This window comes from Numenius arquata, chromosome 3 (genome assembly GCF_964106895.1).
Source record: "Numenius arquata chromosome 3, bNumArq3.hap1.1, whole genome shotgun sequence".
NCBI classification, from domain to species: domain Eukaryota; kingdom Metazoa; phylum Chordata; class Aves; order Charadriiformes; family Scolopacidae; genus Numenius; species Numenius arquata.
In genome coordinates this window covers 26,522,213-26,549,155 of record NC_133578.1, presented here as the reverse complement: position 1 = coordinate 26,549,155, position 26,943 = coordinate 26,522,213, and the positions used below count along the sequence as shown (strand labels likewise).

At 38.3% G+C, this 26,943-nt stretch overlaps 2 protein-coding genes across 2 annotated transcripts in view; both read left to right on the top strand.

The window, feature by feature from the left end:
- The window catches only part of SESTD1 (SEC14 and spectrin domain containing 1), a 59,587-nt gene extending 54,325 nt beyond the window's left edge, over positions 1–5,262 (top strand). Inside the window, exons 19-20 of the mRNA XM_074144860.1 lie at positions 2,056–2,177; positions 4,485–5,262. Of these exons, the coding sequence (XP_074000961.1) occupies positions 2,056–2,177; positions 4,485–4,614 (252 nt within the window). The 3' untranslated portion in view covers positions 4,615–5,262. The remainder of the gene's footprint in view (positions 1–2,055; positions 2,178–4,484) is intronic.
- Positions 5,263–17,373: 12,111 nt separating this feature from the next.
- Positions 17,374–26,943, top strand: part of CCDC141 (coiled-coil domain containing 141) — a 94,767-nt gene continuing 85,197 nt past the window's right edge. Inside the window, exons 1-3 of the mRNA XM_074144785.1 lie at positions 17,374–17,778; positions 23,577–23,809; positions 25,485–25,607. Of these exons, the coding sequence (XP_074000886.1) occupies positions 23,708–23,809; positions 25,485–25,607 (225 nt within the window). The 5' untranslated portion in view covers positions 17,374–17,778; positions 23,577–23,707. The remainder of the gene's footprint in view (positions 17,779–23,576; positions 23,810–25,484; positions 25,608–26,943) is intronic.

The following is a 26,943-nucleotide window of genomic DNA, read 5'->3' as shown; positions in this document are numbered from 1 at the left end:
AAAAAAAAAAAGGCAGAAAGAAGAACTTAGGCATATTTTTCTAATTGGTAATTTCAGTACTTAATGCAATATTGCTTGCATACCTACATTGGTATAGGGCCCACTTAACAAGAAGGAGAACAGCAGCCCCAAAGTTCAAGTGTGTTGAGTTGGGGTTGGGCGGAATTTTTTTTTTTTTTTTTTAAACTCTTCAGAGGGGAGCTCTGATGTTGATCATAAAGCATTTCTTTCTGTGTTTTAGACTGTACTTGTTAAAGGTAAGGAATGCTTCTTGATTTTGTGTTTTTGCACAAGGTATAATACAAGACTATGGGGTGATTTAAGATCTTTGGAGAGTTAAAAGGAGTATTGCCTTTTAAGCTGTGTTCATTTGAACATGATATCCTTCTCACAAATGGTGGAGAGCAATGTTGAGGGTTTTCAAATGCCTGGATTCAAGATAATGTCTATTAATGTAGAGATCATGAGAGGTAGGGCCTTTTCGTCCAGGAACCATTCTTTCTGTGAAGTGATACATTTTAGAAAAGCAATTTAGAGTATGTATCTCTAATATTGACAATAAAATTGCATGTAACTGCAAAACAAGCCAACCTTGCACATGGTAAAAGAAAATAAATTCATTGTCATTGAAGGAGAGCACAGATGCAAAGTTGATTCACGTGCTACTCGCTGGTATTCCTTTCTTGTTTGTATTAATGGAAGATACTTTGAATTTGTAGGCATTGAGAGTTGAAAAACAGAAATACATTCTCTGTGCTGCTACAGATGGCTGAAAAAAGTTTTACCTGATACCGATTAGAATTCAGTGGTTCGCAAATTCCTAAAAGAGTTGATTGTCTCAGTCGATATTCTGAACGTTCTTTCATTATTGTAGTAGTTAATTGCTATGTTTTTAGGCAATTGTAAATTTTATTTTTTAAAAAGAAAAAAGTAAATGGGTAGCTGAAAAAATAATGGTCTTGCTCAAAAACATAATTCTCCTAGCGCTATTGGACATATTAATGAGATTGTGAGGAACATATGCTATTAATTTCCATACTGCTTTGGGAAAAAGTAAGAAGTGACAGATGGAGAAGAGGAAGAAAATACAGAACTAACTACTAGTATTGAGTCCCAGTCCTGTCTGGAAATGTTCAGACTGTTTTTAACCCGCCCTGTTCAATACCAGATGTGGATTTTAGTTTTGAAATGGCGTGTAAAGGACCCTTCTTTATTAATGTTTATAGAATAGAATAGACTATTTTGGTTGGAAGGGACAGTCATCTAGTCTGCTACACCAATTCAGGGCTGACTAAGTTAAAGCATGTTGTTAAGGGCATTGTACAAATGTCTCTTAAACACTGACAGGCTTGGGGCATCGACCAGCTTTCTAACAGTGTTTGACCACCCTCTCAGTAAAGAAATGCTTCCTAATGTCCAGTCTGAACCTCCCCTGGCGCAGCTCTGAACCATTCCCACACATCCTATCACTGGATACCAGGAAGAAGAGCTCAGCACCTCCATCTCCACGTCCCCTTCAGGAAGCTGTAGAGAGCAATGAGGTTGCACCTCAGCCTCCTCTCCAAACTAGACAAGCCCAAAGTCCTCAGCCACTCCTCATAGGACATTCCTTCCAGCCCTTTAACCAGCTTTGTTCCCCTCCTCTGGACATGTTCAAGGACCTTCATATCATTCTTAAAATGTGAGGCCTGGAACTGTATTCAAGGTGAGGCCACACCAACGCTGAATACAGTGGGATAACGGTTTCTTCCATTTTATATGACTGTCTTGATGCAGGTTACTATTTTTATGCACTTGATACTTGTTGCTGGAATATTGTCTAGCAATGCTATTTTTCTTTTTTGTTCCCTCTTAGAATGTAAAACATTCTAGTATAGAACAGTGGTAGCCCTGAACTATCTTCTCAATGTAGCTTAGTCAATATTTTCCTTTCTTGAATTATATGAATATTTCGATTGGTCTTGTTCACTCAGCCACTTAGTGGCACTTAAAATCTACATGCTATCCCTTGTCTACTTTATGCTGCATTTCTTTTTTCTTTTTTTTTTTAAACAGATTTTGCAAGAATGTCCAGAGCAGCCTGAAGCTTTTAATGAAGTGGAGCAATTTGATGAAATTGAAGCAGTTGGGAAATCACTGTTGGACAGACTAACAGTGCCTGTAGTTTATCCTGATGGGTATGCAGAATGTTTTTATAATGCCTACTGAATATGCTTTTGGTAAAGTTTCATAATAGTCTTGTATACAGAAGAATCCTGAATGCTGATTGCTGACATTAGAAAGGCAGCGCACTAATACTCATTAAAAATTATTTCCCATTTTTTCATGGAAAGCAGGCAGGTCCAATTTCAAACTTTCTAAAGACAATGTGCCCACTATTTCAAAGTAGTGACTCTTTCACATTCAGAAATTACTAGATTTTACTTTTGCTTTATGCCAGTATGTAGAAGTAACAGAAGAATGACCAGTCCCAATATTTTCTCAATATCAGATTTGAATCATGATATTTTGATTAATTTATCCGCAATTCTATCTGAAGTCTTAAGCCAGTACCTTGAAGATAAATTTACATGAGATTTATCCAGCAAATAAAATAGTACTCCCCTCATGAGCTATTCATACTAATTTGAAATTGGTGGCTGTCTTGAGCCACAAAAGCAAATTGAATTTAGAGTCTCAGCCATAATAGAACTCAGTTCTCTGTGTTCAGTAAAATACACCTGTCCGTTGTGATGCTGACCTTGCAGTAATTTCTTCTACATGAGTATAACCAAGCCTTGGAACTAGTCTCTGGGTCTGTAGGATCCTGCACCATAGTGAATGAGATCTGAAACCAATACTTTGAATTAGAGGCTGAAACTTTACGACATGGTATCGGGCAACTGAAAAATAGGGTTATAGGAAGTCAGTCATGAAAATTAATTTCCTGTCATCTTATTTCCAAAATATCATACTCCCTATGCATTATAGTTTCCTTCAGTAAGGAGTGCTGTCCATGAATATGGACCCAGACCTGACCTAGTAGTGACTTTTACTGCCCTTTCAGTAGCGTATTTGAAAATAGTGGTGTTTTTTTATCGCTGGGGGGAGGGAACCAACACCCTAAGAGGTGTTATGTTTGAAGTATTTTGGTATAACTTTCGTATAGCAGATCTTAGTGACCCAATGAAAGCAGCAACTGTTATTCTTAAAACCCACGTAACTTCCAGATAGACTATTAAAGTAAAAACAAACATTAGAACCTGTGAAAGCTCCCCATGAAAGATGATGCTTGCCATGCTTGGAGGTTTGAGTCCTAACACGATGCTCCTATAGCTATAGGTATACATACACTTGTCTTTTTTAGGCAGGCTGACTGAATCCTGAACATTATTTCTGACCCCTCTGGCATTTCAGGAGAGTTCTGCATGTCCCCTTTATTAGAAGTGGGATCTTAGCTCTCCTAAGTCCCAGGATCCTCTGCTTGTCATCCCTTGGCATTCTATTTTTGAAGCATTTAACAAACAATTGGCAAAGAGTTCACTCATTGCTAGAAGTAGTTTAAGAAATGTAGGAACACACAAAATATCATAAAGTTTGGAGGAGTCTTCATCAGCCTCTTTACTGCTTTGGAATTTTATCAGTATCTTCTTGGAAGTCCAGGTTCCCTGTCCTGCTCGTGGTTTTTAATCTGCATTAGGAAAAACATCTGCCCGTTTTGTGATCCTGTGTGCAGTTGTGCAATCTGTTGCCTTTGGAGCTCCCTAGTCAAACTAGTCAATTGTGTGAAATAACTTTTCTGTCCACTTATTCCTGTCCCCCCACTCTGTCTTAGGTCTCTTGCCCTATCACCATTTCCACAGTCTTCAGTGTCTGTGCTTTGTAATTAGATTTGATACCTGTTCTTCTGAGACATGTATTCTCTTCAAATCCTCCTTTCGCTGACAATTTGGTTAATGGTTTCCCTAACGTTTCTGCTGTTCTTTTGTTGTGTTTGAGTGAAAAATCAGTTTACACAGCCATAAGTTCTCTTCAGTTTGAGAGATAGATGACATAATTTGGCAACATGTGGCTGACTTCACATACACAGAGTCCTTAAATAACACAGCAATTTTATAGCCTCAGAATTCAAGTATGGACAGGTTTCCTTGATTGTCATAGTACTCAAAATGGCCAGACTGACTTGCGGGGGGGGAATAGCCAGAGAACGGCAGTAAAAAATAGCATGAGGAAGTATCTAGTTGCACTTACAGAATAGCGCCCTGCTGTTGTGAGAATCTTTTGGGTATAAAATGGTCATTTAGGATTTGTTACAATTTCATCAGTATCTGATGTCAAGTCTCATCACTGAGTCTACAAAGCCTTGTAAGGTGGCTTTTAAATTTCTAGATGGAAAAAGTGCTTATTTTTCTTATCTGTTTTGTGTTTTCTAGTGCCGTTCACATGTATATTCACACACTGTCTTATCAGTGATAACTTTTAGTGTTGTTTTTTTTTTCTTTTAGGTCTGAGCAGTACTTTGGGAGTCCAAGTGATATGGCTTCTGCAGCAGAACACATTAGAGAGAAGATGAAGCTAGTTAGCCTGAAAAAGCAGCAGCTGAGACAACCAGAAGCCACTACCCCAGACAGCTAATACTGACCTTTATCTATGAATTCATAATAGGACTTCAGTTTGTAATCCAGCATGTTGTTTGCATATTACAGAATTTGGCATAATATATTAAAATGCATTTCACAGCCATTATAAGTCTCATCTTTTTTTCAAAGTAGATGTTCTCAGCATCTTAACACTGTACATCTATCAAGCCATAATTGTTTAACATGCTATGAAACCATAGATTCCAAGTATCTTATGAAGAGAAACTGTAAACTTTGCACTGAAATTTGCTGTAAAGCTTTACCTGACCTGTCAGCTGCTTCTTAGTTAAACAGCTGATGCAAGCTTTGAATGGTGCTAATGAAGTGTTAGGAGTTCCATACTATGAAATTGTAGTTCTTTGCTTGACCTTATGCCCAGGTGATGTAGTAATTTTAGACTGTAGGTAAAGTTCCTGCAGTGTAGACAGTGGTGACCCTATAATTTTAATTTGAAATACTTTAAAAAAAAAAATAAGTCATTTTTATTGTGCCAGTATGCAACCTGTCCATCAAATCTTTGATATATCAAATTCATTAAACAGATGTTTTCCTATTTGTATTGATAATGTATTAAAAGCTGTTTGTGCTTAATAAAAATCATCTTTTTAAAATCTAATATAAATTTGTTTTGGTCTGTATTCCCAAATGTCATTTGTGTTGTATTTTTTGTGATGATAAATAGTAGTAAAAATCAGCAGTTCCCCCCAGTATATTTACGAAGTCTGTATAATTTTGCTTAAGAAATACCCTTTAACACACGGTAGCTATAAGGGGAACTGCTCTTGAACCATTATTAATAAGGGCAAGAGTCTGTATTTTTTTTTCTTACTTTCTGATGGCAATATTTACAGAAAAGAAAGATAGTATGTGCATTAATCAGTGCTACATTAATAACAGTTTTGTTCCTATGTAAGACTGGTACACATCTCATGTGGATTATTTCTAAATCTTGTTTCTCTTTGAATATAGAATCTTGAGTAATGTGAATATCCCTGGTAGCGCTTTTGAGGTTAAAGATTTTCATCTAATGAAAAATGATTAACGTGAAGTTCATAAACAACTTAAAACCATGAGATTAGTAATAAAATGAAATTTGTTAAGAGAAGGGAATTGGATTGAAACAAAATTAGCTGTGTGCATAATTTGGTTAACTTCTTACTCTTCAGGATTTAATGTGGATAAATTCAATATTATATTTACTGGAAGATGGTGTGGTATCTGACCATTTTAGAATACTATGTGTCAAATAAACAACTGTAGGTCTGAGTACCTTATGTTAACTCACTATATTTTGCTCGCACTAAAGATAATGCTCTTTTCCTGCAGGTATTGTTATTACTCTGCAGGTTTTCTTGAGGGATCTGTCATTGAAATATATTATTTGCCTCAGTTTTTCCACATTTTCTCCACAGGAAAGCACTGTGTCAAATAAAGCAATTTCTCTGTAAAAATTAATAATTCAAAATTAATGGCTTCTCTTCAACTTCAGTGATAAAGGTTTTTTTTTTTTTTCCCCTCAGGCTATTTTGGCAGAGGAAATCCAACTATTTGTGGATGCATTTGATGCATTAGTACAATACTACGTTAATATTAGTTCAAAACCAACTGAAGTTTCACAGACCTTATTTATGAAGATACTTTTTCAATATAATACTTTAAAATTTAATTTAGTTGTTCAGTTCTGTTTGAGGAGGCTGCTGTTACTATGGCTAGTAATTGGATGAGATAAATTTATTTAGAAAGAACGTAAACATGAAAAAATCTACATATCTTTAATAAAAAGCACAAACACAAAAGTAAATTAAGATTATACTCATTAATAAGCAGCATTTGTTTGTAAATCGGCTCTACTTACAGTAAATAATGGTCTGCAGTATAAAATCCCATTAAAATATTAGTTTACAATAAGCATACTTTACACTAAGATTATTTGCAGGTTTTTATTTTATTTTTTTATTCTCTTCAAGGGCTCAATAACGTATGCAAAACCAGAACAGCATCACAAGCTCCTGTCTCATTCATGTGACAGCTGTGTACACAACCTGGAACTGATGACCGTGCACCCTAATAACCCTGATGTTAATTTTGGCTCAGTGTATGAAGTCCGATCTTGAGGCTGTTATCTGTTGTCCCGCATTCCTAGAGGCCGGTGGATTCTCACTTTCACCCTATTGTCTCTAATCGAGATTCCAATATAACCCCTTGGGCTATGCCAGCTTTTACTCTCTCTCTGCTCCCTTCCCCTTCCTCTCTGAAATTCCTTGCCTTTAGGGAAATCAAGTGGCTGGTATGGTGTTATTTACTAGCAATTCGCCAATTTTCTATTTATCAAGAATGATGGCTGTTGTTTCCCGTGTCACTTTGCGTGAGTTTGCCAGATATTTCTGAATCCTCCCTATGTACTCTGAGACTTCGTATCTTGCTGAAACAATGGAATAAACACCATCTGTCAGGAGCACTGCTGGATGGAACTAATTGGGAGGTTTTTGTGCTGGTCTTCTCTTAGTCAATCTACCATCTATGGCCGTAATTGCTATGGAACCTTTAGAAACATGCAACCCTTAACAGCATAGAGTCAATGAGATATATAGAGATATGCTAGAAGGCAAAACTGTGCTTAGGTAATCTGTTAGCGTTATTTGTCTGTGCAGGTACTACTGCAAGCAGTAGTGGCTCTACCTGTGGCTCTTGCTCTGCGCTTTTTGGTAGCAAAAACAATTCAAACAGTGGAGTTCCAAAAGATACAAATATGGCTGTTTATTTTTTTTAACATAAATCACCTGCAGTGAGGGATACAGTGCTATATGTAAGATGGGGAGATACCAATAGAACAGGGAAGGATCGATTGTAAGAAATGTAGTTATTATACTCTGAAGTATATTGTGACTAATGACTTGGAAGTGATGGAGTCAGCCATGTTCCATGGTAATGAAATCAATAATGAGAATTTTTATGTTTCTGTTAGCCAAGTTTGGATGTATTTGAAATGTTTCCAAACACGGTAAGCATTTTGTTACTCTTTCCGGTAATGTAATTCCGAGTGTGTTTTTTGTGACAGTGACCAGTGAGCAGCATTGGAATGGTGATCGACTCGGTTGGTGTCATCCGTTGTTAGTGGTGCATCAGTTGGACAGACTCACAGGCATTTAAAATGCCTATACCTATACACTCTTTTAATTGTGAAAGGTATGTGGGCATTTGCATTAATTTTCATAAAATTATTGATTCTGTTTACTGCTTGACTTTGTATTGTGATTAGTAGGACTAATGAGGTTAATTTTTTTCTTGGAAAAAAACAGGTTTGGACCATGGAGACTTGTATAGTTTGTGTGACTGACTGAGAGCTCAAATAGAGTTACTCTGGAGGTGTAGTAGTGGATGGAGAAGGGTTGTGTGTGCATGTGGGCACTGGGATTGTATAGCACTTCTTATACTATCATGCTACTCTAAGGATATCAGTGTCAGCTGGCAAAAAGACGGGAAAGACTTTATCCATCTCAGTAAAAAAAAAAATTTAAAATTGTCAGAAGGTCATGATCACAAAGAGAGGTTGTCATGGGCTTTCAGCAACAGTAATGACATGTAATGCATGTAATGAAGTTATATTAACCTCCAGTTTCCTGAACTCTTTCTTCAGGATAATTTTGATTTGTATAAAGAGATTATTAGGAAGAAAGGAAGCTTTTGGAGCTACAGATGAAATTCTGTAATAGCACATTATGTGAGCTCCAGAGCTAAAATGCTGAGAAACAGGATGAAAGCAAAGATTTGGTGATTCCAAACTTCTCTCCAGACACTTGCAATAGTAAACAGTGAGTCTGCACTGTGAAAATGCTTAGTTATGTTAGACTTCAGTTCTAATTTAAAGAAAAAAATCAGAAGGTTGGTCTAAGCATACAGGATCTCAACCCATACATATGTAATAGCTGCAAAAGCACCTGAATGTGAACTTCAAGGGCCAAAAAATGTTTGTGTCTGTAATTTACATAACATTGTTCCAACAAGGTAGTTAATTCATGATCTCTTTGGAGAGTTTTCTGTTGTCTTTTTCAGGATTGTGAAAAAGTGATAATCTCTGAAATAAAAGACACAAAGGCAAATAGTCAAGCAGTTACATTACTTCTGATTCCAACTTGCACAGTCATTTTGAATCTTGGTAGATTGAGTCTTTCCTGTAGTGCATCATTCCCACAATTTCCTAATACGTAACAACCAATGTGCAGGCTATTGCAGCATTAGTCCTGGGGAATCAAAATCAGATGTTCAAAAAGTACACTGCAATATCATTTTAAAATCGCTGATTCCTGCAATCATCCCAGTTTTGTTTCCTCCACTGACAAAGCCCCATCATTATAGTGTTGACACCTGTCAAGATTGCATTTTAATTGAAAATTCTATTAAAAATTGACTAATTGCATGCCTTTGCAAGGATATGGAGCCAAGGATTTCTTCAAGATATTTTTCAGCTGAGGCTCAGTGGAGGTAGTTTTGTTGTGAAGATTTGCTGTGTGGAAATACAGGTAAGACTTGGTTTCCCACTTCTAATGAGTCCCTTTGTACAGATCTCCCAAACACATGGTAGTTTAGGACCATTTTTCTGTGACTTCAAGGGTATTTTGGAACCTGAAGGTTAATCATTAAAGAAGCTTGTGAGAACGTTCCTGATTCTGTCAAATTGGAAGACAACATATTAATCAAATATCAAAGGTATTAATAAAAAATAGATGCTTGTGTGACTGTAAAATTTTAGTTATTCTAATACAAGAATATATAGAGACAGGATATATTTAAAAGTATTTAGGATATGTAAAGCATTAATGATAAGCTCAAAATAGCAATGAAAATTAAGGCAACAGCCTTCTTCCTGTCAGAGTTGACTTTAGTTTATGTAGGTTACAGCAAAGGTTATGGTAATATAATATAGAGACAAGAGGAAGGTTGAGTCATGACATAAATTCCTCTTTTGAATGAAGAGGAGAAAAAAATATGCTTTCTTAAAACTTCAAATGTGCTAAGGAAATAGTTTGGAAAACATTAAAAAGTAAAGTAAAAATCCTAATTTTTTAAATTTAACTTCAGTTGGAGAAGTGAAGCTAATTTTCTGTATACTAGTGGTATTTAAAGTTTATAAGCTGGAGAGGAAAGAGCTATACTAACATTTCAAGCTTCTGAAGCACAAAGAAAAGCAAAGGAAACTTTAATTGGTCTTAAGTTTATCATTTTGGAATATATTAAGAGCAGGTTATGAAATGGAAACAATTGGTTGTTAGCAAGAGTTATGTACTCTAGTAATAAACAGAAGTGACAACAAATGATTTTTCTTGCAGATAAACCACAGATTTTTAGATAATCATGTTGTTTTGTTGGCAGTTTAATGACAGGATTGAAATATCAAATGTAGAGTAAAATAGCTTTTTGTGCACAGGTAACTAGCACACAAAGTGTGCTTAATAGTAAGTGTGCTTAAAAGCTTAAAGTAATTTAAAATTGTTAAGCATGTTTTTTAATATTTCTATACTTTTAAATATATATTTACATATTTGCCAGCCGGCTAGCTGTTCCACAAACGGCTAGCCATTGATTACTGTCAGACACCACTGATGCAGGCTGCTGTGGGAAACCTCTAACGCACTTTGGATTTGTATGTAAAGGGAAGGAATACTATATGCTATGTAAAATATCCTACTGATTTATTAAGCTCAAACATCTGTGCTTAAAATGTCTGAGTAGACCCAATGCACCTATCCCTAGTTTCTAATACTCAGTGTGTAATAGTATTTCTTTGGGAAGTCTGATTTAGGCACAGATTTTCTGTCAAACTTCTATAGCAAAACATGCCACTGCCTGCACGTGACCGAAATGACCTATTATGACTGCTTTGCACAGCCAGATAAAACACAGTTTCTGCTTATAACCATTTAAATGCACTTAGCTCTTACGAGGATCCTGACATTACATATCCCAATCTTGTTCTGCCTACTCTGCTACAATACTGTCACTAGGCAACATTAAGTAGATTAGAAAATAATGAAAAGGAAGTCTCATGGTAGCTGTGGGTCCTAGAACACACGCACAATGAGATGCTTGGGCAGTTCCTTGTAGGTATGTATTGCGTGTAGAATAAAGCTACTGACAGGTAGAAGAGCCCTGACATTTCTGTGAAGTCCTGAGAATTGCTAGCTCTATTTGAATGGATAACAATGCTCCCCACACAGTATGTTTTTAGGTTGGGCCTTAAAAAGCTTTATTGAGTCCTTTCCTAGATCTTACACCAAGCATTAATTCCTAATGATCTATAAATTATGGAAATAAAATGGAGAGTGAAGCTTATCTTAGCTGTAAGAACTTGCCTCTTGGAGGAACTGATGGGAGACCTGTGTGCTGGAGATGTTTTGTATCAGAAAAAATCATAAACAAATAATTCTCAAACGCCTTGATTTATATTTGTTACTGTTCTCTGTTTTGGCAGGAGCAGTCAATGTGTTAATTTCAGTGGTGTAATTTTCAGATGCGGTTCAGACTGTTATGCTTGGTTTGCGGTGTATGTATTGCCATTGCAATTCTGGAGCTTCTGCTTCCCATGTTCATTTTCTCAGCAAGAGTTGCAGATACTGGGTAAGTGACAGTGCGTTCCCACTGTCTTTGCTGACTTTCCAGGCATGCCTGGATTGCTGATGATCCCCACGCCTCACAGGATCAGAGGCTGCAGAGTTCCAGTGGGCTGGAGGGCTCCAGTAGGACATTTCTCTCAAGTACTATGCCAGGATTTTATTTTACTTTTTTTTAAGCCTTGACCAAGTGATAAGTGGCTTTAAACATTCCATTCTCCTCTTAAGGTTTTTAGATTGCTAGGAAAGAGAGTAGCTTTCATGGTGTCTTAACCATTTCCACAGGCAAAGTATACAGCATGGTTACTCGATATTTATTATGATTGTGTGATGCGAGTATGACTTTTAGAGACTTGGGAACAAGCCATATTCTAAACTGGTACTAAGTGCAGACTGTTCTCTTTCTGAGCCTTTGTATGCAGCTCTGCATGCCTCTATTGGATGATAGATAACTGCAAGCCAGTCTCAGCAGGGTGAAGATTGTACAATGTATTCAACACATTTGACTGCTACTCCACATATCTGTGGTGATGATGTGAATGTGATGCCCCACTGTCTGCTTTATATCACTCACTGCCTCTCAGAGCATGGCCTTGCTCCTCTTGAAGACCAATGTGTACAAAGAAACACAGTAATGTGGTCAGCTGTAGTCAGGGGTTTTATTAATGCTTTGCTTGAAACAGCTTCAAAAGGCTGCAGCGAGCCACATGCTTGATGAGCCTTGTAAGGTTTTTATTTCCACCCATCGTATATGGCCAATTTGTTAGGTAGCTGCCATTTGCAGGCATCATTTCATGGTGCATTACCTCTGCAGAACCAGTCATTCATGAAGAAACCAGGGCATCTGCTCCTGCAGGTGACAGAAACATGAACTATTGGAGTTCTTTTAGCTATTCACTGTTAGCTGTTAACTCTTCTCTAGCTATTGCTTTGTCTTCTGGACCTTATCAGAGATGTGTCCACTTGTCTATGATTAATCTGTCTTCTCTGCTAACAAGTGATCCAACAGACATTTTAAAGAGTTCCTTCATTGTTTCCACAGAAGAATTTACTTTCAGGCTGAAATGGTTGCTACTGCCAATGTGTGTGTGTTGGGAGGGGATGACAGCTGCATTCCCTGCTTCACAGGGTTGCTAGGAGGGAAACCTTATTAACATTTGGGAGTGGGTGTGATGTTATAGCCATGGAAATCATGCACACATCCAGAGGATATAAAAAGCACAGCTCAAATAATTTTCATCTTAAAACACTGAGGTGATAGGTTTTTTTTCTTATATATGGTAGTGAGACCTGAAGAGCAATAGTCAGCAAAAAGAAAGGAGGGAAAAAAGAGGAAGTGTAATAAAATAATTTAGTGAATTGTAAGAGTTTAATTTACAATGAAAATATTCATAAAAATCATGTGGTGTCTATAGGCGGGCTGTAAAGAAGTTTGAGAAGACCAAGCTCATCCTTTGAAGGCAGTTAATGAAATGCCCTGCAAACAGAAGAAATGATAACAAAGCGAGAAAGAGTAACTCAGAGAAAGGGAGATAATTACAGAATACTTACTAAATATCAGATCAAGGTGGGGCAGGGAGGAAGCTATGCAGCCCATGAAGTACTCTTGCATGCTATTTTTATGCCTGGAACACTGAAAGCAAGGTTCTCAAACAGAGTGACTACAGATCCTGCTGCATCGACAAGGGATGACTAAAGGTACATCATCTGTCTCTGCCTTCTGACAAGACTTCTGTGTAATGAAAGGATACGGAGGACTCCTCAAAAGTTTCTATTAATTTAGGCCAAGTTCTGGGATTCCTCATTGAAATGTGGTTTTTAATTTCAACTCTCTCCTTGAACTGCTTATGTTGGGTTCAAGCTTTGCGAGTTAAAAAATGGAGGCAGAGAAACTGTTATTTTTTTAAACTTTCTCTTGATTTAGCAAAAGAAATAGAAAGCCCACAGTAATTGTATAAATAGAAAAAAAAATCTAAATCTAGTATTCCATTTTGCAACTTAAGAGGATTATTAAAGATTTTTTTTTAAATCTGAAGAGTACCGTAAAACATACTGCATGATTTTAAATAACCAGTGTGAAAATAGACAAGAAACACTAAGGATTTGAAAATATGTTAGCATTATTATTATTTTAAATTTACTTGATAGACTTCCCTTTCACCTCAAGGCCTAACAAGGTTCTTCAGGAATGACACCCTGATTTATGGTCATTTGCAGATTAGAGGGTAGGAACAGACTGGAGCAAACCCTTCTGCACAGCCAGTGACACCATGGTACCTTCTGTAAACCAACTGTAAAAATGTCAGTGTATTCTTGGTGTGATGAGTCAAAATTTTAATTTGAAAGTTATTTTGCATTATGTGAATTTTGCCTCGGGACTATAGCAATGTTATTGTTGCCAGTGAGGACACAATACTGTTCTGAGGCAAATAATGTGATGTCTGAAAACGTATCCTGCAGGACTCTGCCTCAAACATTCTAATATTGAAATTGTGTTAAGGTTAAAAACAAAACAAGAACCTCGTTTCAATTTTAAAAATGCAAGAAGTTTACAGGTTTACTTGATTTGATATTTCCTTTCTTCCCCCTCCCCCAATCCCGTTTACACATAGAGGGTCCCCAGCGCAGCTTTGTGTCTAACTGCAAATTTCAACTATAGTGCTTGCAGGCATCTTGTCTCCACACGGTGAGGAAGATCACAGGATACCATACCAGAAAATCTTGTATCCACCATATCATTAAACTTCAATTTGTATCCTTTTTCAAACAAAGATGGTGATAATTGTCCTGGACAAATCTATTTTCAAGTGTGAAATTTAAGGTAATTAAGCAATGGGGATCCTTAATCAAAGCAGCTAACTGCAGAGTTCAGTAGAGGACTGATACTTCAGAAGAAGCTAGTTTGAGAAATTGGAAAAATTGGTCAAATAGAAATTATTCCATGATTCACATGAAATGACTTTTGTCCTGGCAAAAGAACATGTTACTGGATGCTCTGTGATGGATAAGGCTCTTGGAAAACATACATTTGAGCAACTGTTTTATTTGCATGATTAGCAATGATGCTGATGGCCTATGGTAAATGTGATCTGTAAAAGGGTCATAGGTAGAACCTATACCTTGCAGGTCTAACACTGATAACAAGGTCACAGATGGTCAATTTAGTGATTTGTTTTGCAGCAACGCTGCGGTTTTAAGTGAACTTCTGACTGTGTTAATTCACTGCATATTCATTAGACTCTCAGAACCCTGTTTTATTACGTACAATTTAGTCTTTAGAATAAAACTAATCTGGAAGCCTAGATCCAAATGTGATTTAAATTGATCCAACACTTAATGTGACATTAGGTTCTCAACCAATGTGTGTGCCACCTTCCCCTAAGTTCTTTCAGCTTATACTTTACACAGACATACCAGTAGCAAGATCTTGAACGAGGCAGAGCTCTTTCAATACCCTGACATAGTTCCCCTGCTACAAAGGGCCAAGTACCATATGTGCCTTTGCACTTACTGTTGATTGTCAGTCCCTAATTTGTTAGGGAGACTCCAAAGGAGCATGCACCCTCCAGAGCTGATCCAAGGTCCTTGTCCCTGGAACCTGTAATGAAATCCAACAAGGACATGCTGACGGACCACTCTTTGTTTTTTCCCACTACAGCCAGGTAAAGATACTGATGTTCTATACATATCTCTGCAGGAAGGGAGGCTTCTGGTTATATCACAGCACTGGGTGTAGTGGTGTGGAAAAGTGACACCTATCTCTGGATTGACAGCATGGACTTCTATTCCTTCAGGAACTTGAGCTGTGGCAGAAATCTTCCTGTAGCAGTTCCCCGTTGCACAGCATTTGCCAGGGTCCTATGCTGTGTGGAATACCCAGTCCTGGTGCCCAGGTGAGCCAAATGTGTAGAACACCAAGAAAACACAGCTGTCTATCACTTATGGTCCTGGCCCATGGATTTTGATCCTCTCATGGGAAAGGGCATGAGAACACCTTGGTTTCTGGCACATTTTTGTGTGGAGAAGGGGTCAATTCTGTAGAGTATCAGTTGTGAGGGTACTCTGGAGCAGGAAGCACAGGGAAAGTGGACTGATGGCCCATCATGAGGTTGGAAGAGCAATATCACTCCCTGAATAGTGTTTCAAACAAAAGCTGAAGCCTGTGTGATAAAAATGAGAACTTTAAATCGCTTCCTTTCACTTCCTCCCTGAGGAAACAGCTCCAGGCTCTCATCCTTACCCTATTCACCCAGAAGCAGAAAGCAGGCAGAGCTAGCATCTTTTCAGTAACCAAGACCTATGGAGCCAGTGGCAACCCCTCAGAAGGAGGGAGGAAAAAAACCCTACTCTTTGGATGGAAGAAGAAATCAAACCCACCAGCTAAGACACAGGAAAGGTGATGCTGTTCCAAGGATGATATGATCTCACCAGCCTGCACTCACTTTCCCAAGCCTAGGGCTTCTTACATAGTAGACCACAAGAAAAGCCATTCCATTAGAAAGGAGTACCAGAAAAAATGCTTTCTTCCAAAGATGTCCACCAGGATAAGCACCAGGATAATTCCTTCAAGATGATCTCCCCGCAGGATTAAGGCTACTGCTCCCCACTATGGTGTCTTGTCATACACATTGCCATGCAGACAGCTCAGTCATCATGTTGTTACTTGGAAGCACTATGAAGAACTGTGATACGTATAAAAGGTCTCAGCACCAAGTTTCTGTCCACTGAACCTCTCCTATTGCACTGATCCACCTGCTACCGCAGACAGCAGCATTCAGGTCAAATGACATTTGAGCACCCAGGCCCAGAACAAGGAACAAATCACCTATTCCTGGTTATTGTCCAGCAGCAGTAGTTTTTGCTATGGATGGCAAACAATGATTCTGAAGCATTTAAATCCATCTTAACTGCTCTTCAGTTAGCATTGAAAGAGTACTGAAGGGTGGGGGGTGTGTGGATTTTTTTCTTAAATATAGGCAATGCTTCCCAAATTTATTTGCGACCCAAATTCTGAAGTGTTACATGCCATCCTTTGTAGAGTGTAAAGGGTCACTTAAACTGGGAGTAGTGAAGGAGTATCGTCATCCTGTAGTCACACCCCTGTTACACTGGGTGACAGCAGTGAGCGAACAGCTGTGAAACAACCCAGTTTCAGACAAATAAGGGGCGGGAAAGAGGGGAATGCAATACTTACTGCTTTTTAGCCTCTTCTAAGTATGTCACGCAATTTAGCACTGACGTGAAAGGGACAGGCAGGACCTGGTATGTGCTCACTGTTAGAGGTACCATGATCTGGAAGAGGGAACTGTGTGACCAGAATATGCAGAGGAATGTTCAGCAGCGTGAACTTTCAAGTAGCAGAGTTATACAAGATGGAGTTATCTTTTTAAAACAAAACAAAGCATTGCTATTTATAACTCCACTGATAAATTACTTTTATAAAAGGATTCTTAAGCCTCGTTGTTCTTAACACTTAAAATTCAACTCCACCGCTGAATTTTTGTCTTCTGAGTAAACACTCCCCAATATCAAATGTCTAAAGTAATGTGCTATTAGAAGTGTGGCTGTGTAACATACTTCTGTAATTGTTTTAAATTTAGCTTTCTGAAATTTAGGTCCATTTAAATCAACCCTTCCAAACAATAGCAACAATATAGCTTAAATGTTTTGATGTGCTTAGTATGATTATATCTATTTAATTAGTCTGCTGTTAAATGAATAACTCATACTGATCTTTTTGCATCATTGCTGGCTGACTAGTTTTGATAAGATCGAACAGAGATGTTTCACTCTAAACAGGTGGTTCTAAGAACCCATCTGCACTGATGTAACTGTCTCTTTGAACAGTCTGTGTGATTTTTAACTGATGTTTTTATTTCACAAGTTTAATACAGACATCTGTATTCGTGTATAAACATTGAAAAATAATTAAAGGAAAACAGTGTGTCGATACTGCTAAATTGTAAATGTAAGTTAAACACAGAAATTAGTGACATGGGCCAAAACTGTCATTGTAGTTACCTTATTAGTGGGACAGTTTTCAGCTGCCTTGAGACTTAGATGTAGGCTACAATCTGCATCTTAATCTTCTTTCTTTACAGGGAGAAAGTGTAGCCTGTCTCACATCTATATTTGGTGCAGAGCACATACTCCGCTGTGCTAACACACCACATCAGGAAGGAATTTCAAACGCTCCCAAGGAATTCAGTAACAAAAGTCCTGCTGGCTTTCCTTACATGCATGGGCGAGGGAACATAGTAATCTTGTGTAATAAACTGTTCTCTTTCTGCTGCTGCTGATGGATCCTGAAAAACGGACTAATGGTCTATCTAAAGTCTTTTCATCCTCCTGACAGAGTTGGGTACATTGGGCCACTGTTTTCTCTATTGACAAGCTTGCAACTCGGCCGACGAGTGTATGTGCCACCTGGGAGGTGTGAAAACTGCTTCACTTGTGTATTCATCAGAGCACAGCTCCATAGGCTGTGCAGCCTTTGTTTTGGACAACACCCAGTGAGAGAAATGCTGAGCTTCCCCAGGGGTGCTGATGGGGTAAGTCTACTTTCCAGCTGATTCTGAGGAAACTGGAGAAAACCTCCCTGTCATTTCTTCAGCAAACTTAAGAGGACGTGCTGATCTCTTTCACAGGATGTGAGAGAGAATGAGATGGGATCACTTTGTGTTTCACACTTGTGTATTGATTTCTGTATTGTTTAATCTTTTCACCCCATTCAACAGTTAAAGTTTTCATTGTTTTTATTTTGCCGTTCTATTTATATTTGAATAGTCATCAAGTCACTTTTTTTCTTTCAGTCTTTCCTGTTGCTGTCACTTTAAGGAAAGGTGTAAATCCAACTTGTGTTTTTTATTGGCTGTGACAGCAAAATAAAATTAAACTTGCAAAGAAAAGTGATACCAAGTAATTAATGTGTTTGGATTTGGAGACATCTGTTCAGATGAGTTGGCTTAGAGGTACATCTGTTAATCAGTCAGAGCTGCCAATGGCTTCAGAATTATTGCAGGGACTTGTGCTCCTCTCTCCCTCTCTTTCCCTTCCTTTCACTGAGGTGCTTTTTGTCCTCTTCCTCTGGTTTATTGTTGTATGAAACCTCTTCAAGCTTATCCGTGGGTAAGGAATCTAAAGAAATAAACTTTTTGCACAGTGTTGTGTTTAAGAAGGAAAGGAAGTTATTTCTGAAAGCACTAATGTTTTTATGTGTTCTCATAACAAGAAATTTGTCTTGCTGCAGGGGTTCTTGAGTGGAGATCCTAACACACCTGTTTTCTATGCTGCCCATCTTGAGTCATGTGCTAAGATAACAAGATAAGAAGAAAGCAGATCAGATGAGCAGGTTATCACCAAGCTTGGTTTATTATTTCTGAATATTTGAAAACAATCAGGGCGATAGTACACTCTTCAGGAATTCAAGTAGCATGATGCCTAGTGAATAAAAGTGTAAGCAGTCCCTTTGTGTCAGCATTCCTCTTTACCTTGTGTATAAGCCAGGTACAGAACAGGAAGATTTTTTTTTTTTTCATAACAGATGCTAGAAAGAATGGTCTTTGTTTATATAACATTTAGAAACTGGAGTTCTAAATTTAAAGTCTGTATGAGCTTTCTTAAAATAAGAGTGGAGGTTGAAGTGATATAACATGTGGTTGCAAGCCCTAGTTGAATTTGGTGGATCTCTTCTATCATTTAATAAATAGTAGGGATTTAGGTACTATTTTGACAAGTGCTATGTAGAAATAGCATGTATACTTTGTGGAAATCCTCTAGGATCCATAAAGAGGGATATAGGGAAGAGAATGCTTTGGCATGAAAGGGTGGGACATGAGAAATTAATGACCAGTAGATTGAAATGAATTAGCTGTCATTGCTTCCCAGGTCTGTTTACTGTATGGGTTTTTTTGAATGTTGTTGTCCTTGGAAGCAAACAAATAGTGATTTTGTTCTTACCATTGCTCTGATTAGCAATGTTAAATTTTTTGCTGGTTTCTTGGTCTCAGACACTGTTGGTTTTACAATTAGCAGTGGTTTTTTTCTTTCACAGAGACATGTTCAATGTAACCAGGATGAGCTGGAATACCTTTGCTTTTTGATATTTTCTGTGCTTTGTGTGATGACGCTTTTTGGGTAGCTTTTTCTCTTCATGCTGTTTTCCTAGGGTGGTATGAAGTGTCTTCAGGACTGGTGATGAAGGAAAAAGAGTAGAAGGGTTTTTGTTAGGGTAATGCACAGGAAGAATGGGAAGATACAAGCTATAATGCTTCATTATAGTTGTATGGTTTTTCTTTAAAATGAGCCTGGGAACTATCAAACAATAATCCAGGTAGCATGGACCACGGTTCATTTTTACTGCTTTTTGCTGAGGGGGAGCCGGGTGTCTCTTATCCCTCAGGCACACTTGCACAGCTGTTTCCTAGCCCTTTACTGGGACTTCTGTGCCTTCTCTTTTCATGGTGGCAAAAGACAGCGCAACCTCCTTTTTGGGCTACCCGGGTCGCCGCCTGTTTTAGGGCTGCCTTTTCTTAAGCTCACAGACCCCAAGATGACAGGGAAATGGCCTCTGCCTGTGCTTCAGATTTTACCTACCTGAAGTTAATCTCATTTGCCTTGGCTGGCCCTTTCCCTCCCTTTTGCAGGTAACAATAGCCTCCCCTCTCGGTGCACCTCAATGTTACCTCAGTGACTATGGCAACAGAAACCCCTCACTGGTGTGAGGGGAGCGAGGCTAGGCTGGGCCACCCTTCACCCCTGCGTGGTCTGGGGGTGGTGGGAGGACAGACTTCCCTCAGCTGCGGCCTGTGTCCTAATCTCATAGCTCTGCTGGGGGTGGTGGAGCAGCTCATGCTATTCCTTGCTCTGCCTCTGGGTGCTGGGAAATTTGTTTGTGCCTGGCCCCTACTCGTCTTGCCTCTCCGGCCCTGAGCAAAAGGGCAATATCTGCAAGTGCCTCTGTTTCCTTCTGTTTTCTGGCAGCCTTCATAGTGCGGTTCTCTGCAAGACACACTTCTTTCTAATTTAGTGTTAAGAAAGAGATGATATGACAAGGTACAGTTCCCCACCTGTGCTTTTTGACCTCTGGGATGAGGCCCTCCTCCCCTGGCTGCTACTGCTGCTGGGATGGTTTTTATCATACTCATGTTTACTTTTTAGGAATACCAAAAGTTGGTAAGAATTTCAACCAGTTTGTCATTCTAGAAACTTAACCAGTGTAGGGTAGAGAGGAACCTCTTCCAAGAGAAATACCTACATCCTGCTCAACCCTCACCCTTGTATGTAACATTCATGGCACCCTCATGCTGTCATTCCTAACGATACCTGAAAATGGTGCCTATTCAAAAGGTAAGATGGTAGCAGCCAGCAAAAAAGCATCAACCACAGACTTGGAGAGGTGTGACATCTTGGTCCCTCATTCAGGTGGGACTGCCAGAGGGAAGCAGTGCTTATGCACCTTATTCCAAGACACAAAACCCATCAGTTTGAGGGATGCTTCCTTCTCTTGTTCTCCTTTCCTCCCTTGCTGTGTATGCCTGTTCTGCCAGGAATGAGACAAGGAAAGAAAAGGAGACCTGTTACATTTACAAACCAATCGAAGTGAAGAACCTCGCATCTTTGAGGCTCCAGGGAGTGAACTTTATCTCTCCCCAGAGGCGTTTTCATAGTGCACTGGCAGCTCCAAAGCTCTGAAAAGAAAGCAACTCATCTCCAAGAAGGATAGGCCCTTTTCCCATGCATAACTCAAAACTGTGAGTAGCGCACTTCCCTTGCCACACATGAGAAAAAGCTGCTGATAAGACACACTCCATGTTGAAAATGAAGTGAGTTTTATCATATTTACCTCTCAAATCCTTTTTACCTACAGTTGTTACAGATAATACCTGATACTATATACACTAGAGAGACCTGATCTTTTTTTCTGTTTTCCTGAAATTGTTTCCTTTGTTCATTTGTTCAGTTTCGTTGTTTCTTGCGGACAGCTGGTGAATGCTACTTTCCTCTTGTCCTTACTCTCGTCTTTCACACAGCAGTGTAAAGGGAAAATATTTCTCTCTACTGACACAGATAGCCTGCCTGTTTCTGGCTTCTAGCAGGATTTTTGTTTGTTTCAGACAGAGAAATAGATGACATATAGGCAAGTAAACAAGACAGAGAAAGGTATGCTTGTTAAATTTTGTTTCCCTCGACACAGCTGAAATGGATCATCATGCGATGCCAAAATCCTCAGTTTTTTCTCCACGGGTTTGCTATAAGATAGCTTCTGATTCCCTGCTACCTTTCCTCTGTCCGCTACTCTGATGTTTTCCTGTCTCTATCTTGTATGCTTAGCGTAAACTGAATAAATATAATATTCATGCATTTGTTATCAGACGTGTCGAATCTCTTGACTCAGCTGCTGCTGAACTTGCTTATGGTAAACTTGTTGAGTGTGGTGGTTTTCCATGATTTCCAGCTGTCAGCACCATGAAAAATGATTCCTCATTTAACCTGAGTGAAAAACAGCTCTCATGTCTGGCTACCCTAATGAGATGATGGATTGGCCCAAACTGTGCCATGAAACTGTACACTTAAAATGTGCTTCTGAGAGAACAAAAACTCAAGGGCATACTTTGACATACTACAAAAATTGGTTTGTAACTCCTTTTATAAGACTAACAAGAGGTCAGGCTGTTTTTTTCCTATCAGTTTTTCCAGCAGTCAAGTCTTGTTTGTTCTCAGTCCTGCCTGCGGGGTGAAAAATCCAAAGTCACTTGTCTTCAGAAATGTGTTTTTGGAAATCTTGAGTATTTAGCAAGCTTTGTACAATGAATCTGTCTTCTGTCCAAACCAAAATAGGGTGTGCTCTTCTGTTTCAATTTTGAGGTTTTCTTCAGGACTTCTATCCTCCAGTTTTTGTGTGGCCAATAAATTTCAAACATTTTGTTCTGCCATGCCTATTACACGAGTCTCATGAATATCTATATAAAGTTCCAGTGGCAGGGGTCCATGGATCTCTCTCAGGTATTACAAGGAGTTTCGGAAAACTATGTGATTTTTGTTCCCTCCTTAGCAGCTTGAGGTTTCATGGTACTGTTTTGTCACAAGGGATGGGAAAATTGTTGTTTTGATTTGCCAAGCCCATTTAGTTCAGCACAATCCACTACAATTTGCTTCTGGATACCCCGTTTGAAATTTATGGTTTGAAGATGGTGATCAGATTAAGATTATAATCTGCCAACAATTGTGGGACAGGGAGGGGGGAGGACAGGGAGGAAAATGAACAAACAAAAAATCACAGACCTTGACATATCTGTTCAAATTCCCTGTAACTACCCAAATTTTCTTGCACTCCAAAATATTTTAGAATTTTCTTCCAGATCTTGCTTTTGTTTCAGGTGTCTGTTCTAGTTTACAATTAGCTCATCTAGTTTATATAAAAACTTATCTAAATGTTAGATATTTTTAAACAAATCAAGCAAGCAGATGCTTAAAGGAGAGTTATGCATGTAGTTTCTCGGGTGGAATTGTGTTTCCAGAGTGACCTGCAAACCTAAACACCAGTGTCACTTTCTCAGCTGTTCTGTGGAAGGAAACCTAGCAGCTGCTGTCTCATACTGTAGGCTACTTGTGGCATGCTCTGGGCTTCTGGCAATGGAATTAATATGCCTGACCAATACTGTGATTTAAACGTGTCTATTCATTTCCCTGGACTGAATAAAAAACTTAAGTGGAGTTTAAACAGTTATCAAGAGAGGTCTTCCTTATGCTCATTTAGAACAAAATGAACACTATAGAAACAACTGATGATTAAGCTGAAAAGCAGATAAATTATCTTAAGCAGGAATAAAACACTCCTTAAGAATTCACACAAAGTACTTGGTTTCAAGTACTCTGGTTGTTATGGTCACTATACTTTAAAGTATTTTTGGATTAAAAATCCCCTGTCTGTTTTGATTCAGCATCTGATTTATATACACATGTTCATCCTGTTTAAATACTTTGACTCGGTGGAAGAATTCTGTTGAGGAAATATATTCAGTAACTACTAAACGAGAAAATATTTTACTTGTAGAATGTGAAAATGTAGACTGTATGGTTGCATGTTTTGAAACCTCAAACCACTGGGTTTGTTTTTACAGCCTCAATAGTAGATTTTTTTCTGGCTGTTTTAATTTGAGAATTTTTCTTCCTTTGGTTAGCCAGTGTCAGGTGATGTTCATGGAGGAAGGCCTTCACATTTCAGAAGGTGACAAAAAAGAACAGGCAGTTTAATGCTACCAAACTAGGGGCGTGTCAAATCTCTCTCAAGAATGATAAACTCAATGGAGTTGTCTATTTTTAACCTCCTGTTCTTTCCTTTTGGCAGACTAATCGGTGTTAGCAGAGCTGTTTCACTGAATGAATCCAAGCAACTCTGCTGCTTTGTGAAATGGACAGCAGACCTCGCACGAGCATTTCAAGTCTGCTTTAATGTATGAAGTCCCATTTTGAAACACCATGTCAAATGAAGACAGTTCAGAGCAGAAGCTTTCTACAACAACAGTCAGTTCAGTTGCTGTTCAGGCTGGGGATGCCAGTATTGTTATAGCTGTACTTAAGGTAAGGCAGCAATTTCTAACATGTCTGTTCTTGGCTTTCTGCTACTCAGTAATTACTACTTCTTTTAAATGTTCTGTGAAATTGAATAGTTAGCATAAAATGATAAGGCAAGGTCATTTAGTGATTTAATATCTAATAGAGCTTCCTTGGAAGTTAATCTTTGTTTCTGTTCACAAGTTCTGTTCGTGTTTTGGTTTGGTTTTGTTTTTGTGTTGTGGTTGTGTTTTGGTTTTTTTTAATAGAATAAATAATTTGGCCAAAATATGTAGGTTCTTAGAGGTAAAGAATCCCTCTTACTTTTTAAACAGAGTAGAGAGAGAAATGTGGAGTGCCGTGAAAATGGGTTGATAAGCATGATGTTACTTTTAATCATAGTTGAAACTCCTCAAGAATCATTTTTAAAACTAGGCAATAATTTTACATTATAAGTAGTCTACCAACTCCACAAATGCGGATTGTGTGTCTTTTTTTGAAGTATTTGCTGCGGGCAAAAAAAGCCTAAACCTGGTAATGAGTGGTTATTTTTGTAAGCTGTAAATTCACATTCCCAAGTGTTTCAGTAGAAGCCCTTGTATATGTTTTAGGTGCTTATAAGCACCGAAAGGCCTGTTCTGTGAGCTGGAACCTCCACCTACAGCTTGCACAAGATTTGGCATGTGGAGTAAAGCTGGATGCCTAGGTACTGAATCCCATCTGGAATTTATTGGCAGTTTGATTCTTCATTCTACAGGCAACTTGGAAAACATGCTGGCCTCAGCCACTAGAGTTTGTCTGTAATGCAGAATAAGGCGATAATGAGTTGGGCTGTCACTGAATTAGGTTGTTTATTCAGGATGGGGTTACTTCAGTTGTGCCAGCAGGAAAGTTCTCTCTTATCAGTTCTCACCCTTCCTGGTAGACTCTGGCTGCCTCTGCAGACGAGTAATTTTGTTGCAAGGAGACTTAAGTTTAGGGTGAAGACATTTATTTTTTTCCCCTGTGTGCTGTGGGAACCATGCTAGCCTCCAGCGATCTGACTGCTTTGTTACTTATCACCATCCTCTCTGAGTTATACTTATCAGACTGTAGCAGTTTCACACCACAGTGAGGAAAGAGGTAGCTATGCTTTGGATTGCTGGATCGAGCTGCCGTTCTTTGTGTAGCCTCCAGGAAACAATGGGAGATTGCTGTTTGGGTTCCTGTTCCAAAGGCCTGCTGCTAGTAGCGCAATCTCTCTCTAGATAAATATTCGGTATACAAGTATGTTGGATCTGTGCGGTAGAAATAAGATTTGGGGTTATGGTCTTTTCATCTGCTGTAATATATTTGTAACTCCTGCCCACCCTCCACCCACCAAGTTTCTCTAACCATCTATACAATCTTCAGCTGAAAGGGGAGATGAGTTGGAGAAATGTTTTTTGGCTCATTGTGGTAATCTTACTCTTCACAGGCAAAACCGAAATGGCAGAAGCTATTTGGTAAGACTAGAGTCTGGGATTTTGATACCTATTTCAAATGAAACTAAGTTTATATTGTATCCTCAGTGTCTTCATTCTGCAGTTGCATAAATGTCTATGGGTCCCTGTGCTCCTCTGACCATGGAAAGTATGTGTGACCTGAGAGGCTGTGTGAGTAAAAAAGAAAAATGAAGGAAAGCTTGTGTTTTCTGAAGGCTGAAATTGTTTACTTATTACAGTGTGGAAAATGGGTGAAGCTTCAGCTGGCTGAATCAACACCAAATTTATTAGAAATTGGCAGCAATCAAGATGAGACCAAAAAACTACTGCAAGATCATGAATTCCTCCTAGCTAAACTTAAGGTAAGATGTGATAAGAACACACAGAAATACATCTAGTCATTACAGTTCAGGTACAACAGTTGACATAGCTGCCTGGACCACCTGTTGCAATGTGGGTTTTCAGTTAAGCTCCACATAGAAAAAAGTATGTTCAGCCTTTGTCAGTGTAACAGGTCAAAGTCAGGCCTCTGCACTGGAAGAATATTCTAAGTGTTAATTACTATTTTCTGACAACAGCAGTAAAGGTGCACTGTTTTTTCTACTTTAAACATTACTTCAAATCAAGTGAAAAATTCCTATAGCCCTCAGTAACTGTTAAATATAATGGAATATCAATTATTTTTTTATTCTCAAATGTTACGAAAATCTTGATTAGTTTGTAGCAGCTGTAAACATAAGTAAGCTCTTTGTAATGAAATGCTTGAAAATGCTATTTCAGGCATATTTTTATTGAATATTAACTAATGTAAGTTACTGTGAAAATGATAATGTAACATTAAATATTGCTAGTCTTGAGCTAGGAAGATTTTAGCTGAGCAACAGACCTAAAAATCAGATTTTAGCATACTTCATACCAGATTATAACAACACTGACACTTGGACACAGAGTGACATGCTTGCATGAAAAAGCTAAATTATATTAAATGTGTATGTTTGACACTGGAAAGAGCCTAAAGGCACTTAAGAAGAAATATTTTTTTTGTGTGATTTTATAGGGCAGATTGACTTTATATTTGTAGACAAATAAATTCCTTTAAAATCTTGGAGTTGTGCGCAGCAACTTATCTTAATAATTTAATCTATTTTATATATTTTTTTTTGAGATTACATAAAATTCAGGTCTGAGAAAGCAAACATGATCTGGATAGGATCAAGTGCACTTTATTTAATACTAGGATAGGATCAAGTGCATTTGATTTAATACCAGTGACTATGCGCTTCCCCAGTCATTATAAACCTCAAACACATGTGAGGTAATTTTAATACAGTATATAGAGAATGTAATCTAATGGTGCATAGTGTGGATTTTGAATAGTATGAAGAATAGCATTACAAAACAAAAAACCACCCCCCCAAAAAACCCCCCACCAAAAACCCAGACAGTGTGGTTCTGTTATCTTTACTTATGCAAGTGCCTCATCTTTATTGCCATCAGTGCTACACTCAGACCTTCTTGGAACAAGCTTCTGTATCCTGTTTGGACAATTCAGAATTAGCTGAGTTCTTACACACTGACAACAGAAGGGAGCTGTTTTGTCGCCTAATTTAAAAAAAAAAAAACAAAAACAACAAAAAAACAAAAAAAAACCAACCAAAAAACCCAAAAAACAAAAAAAATATTATTAGAGTGGGAAAA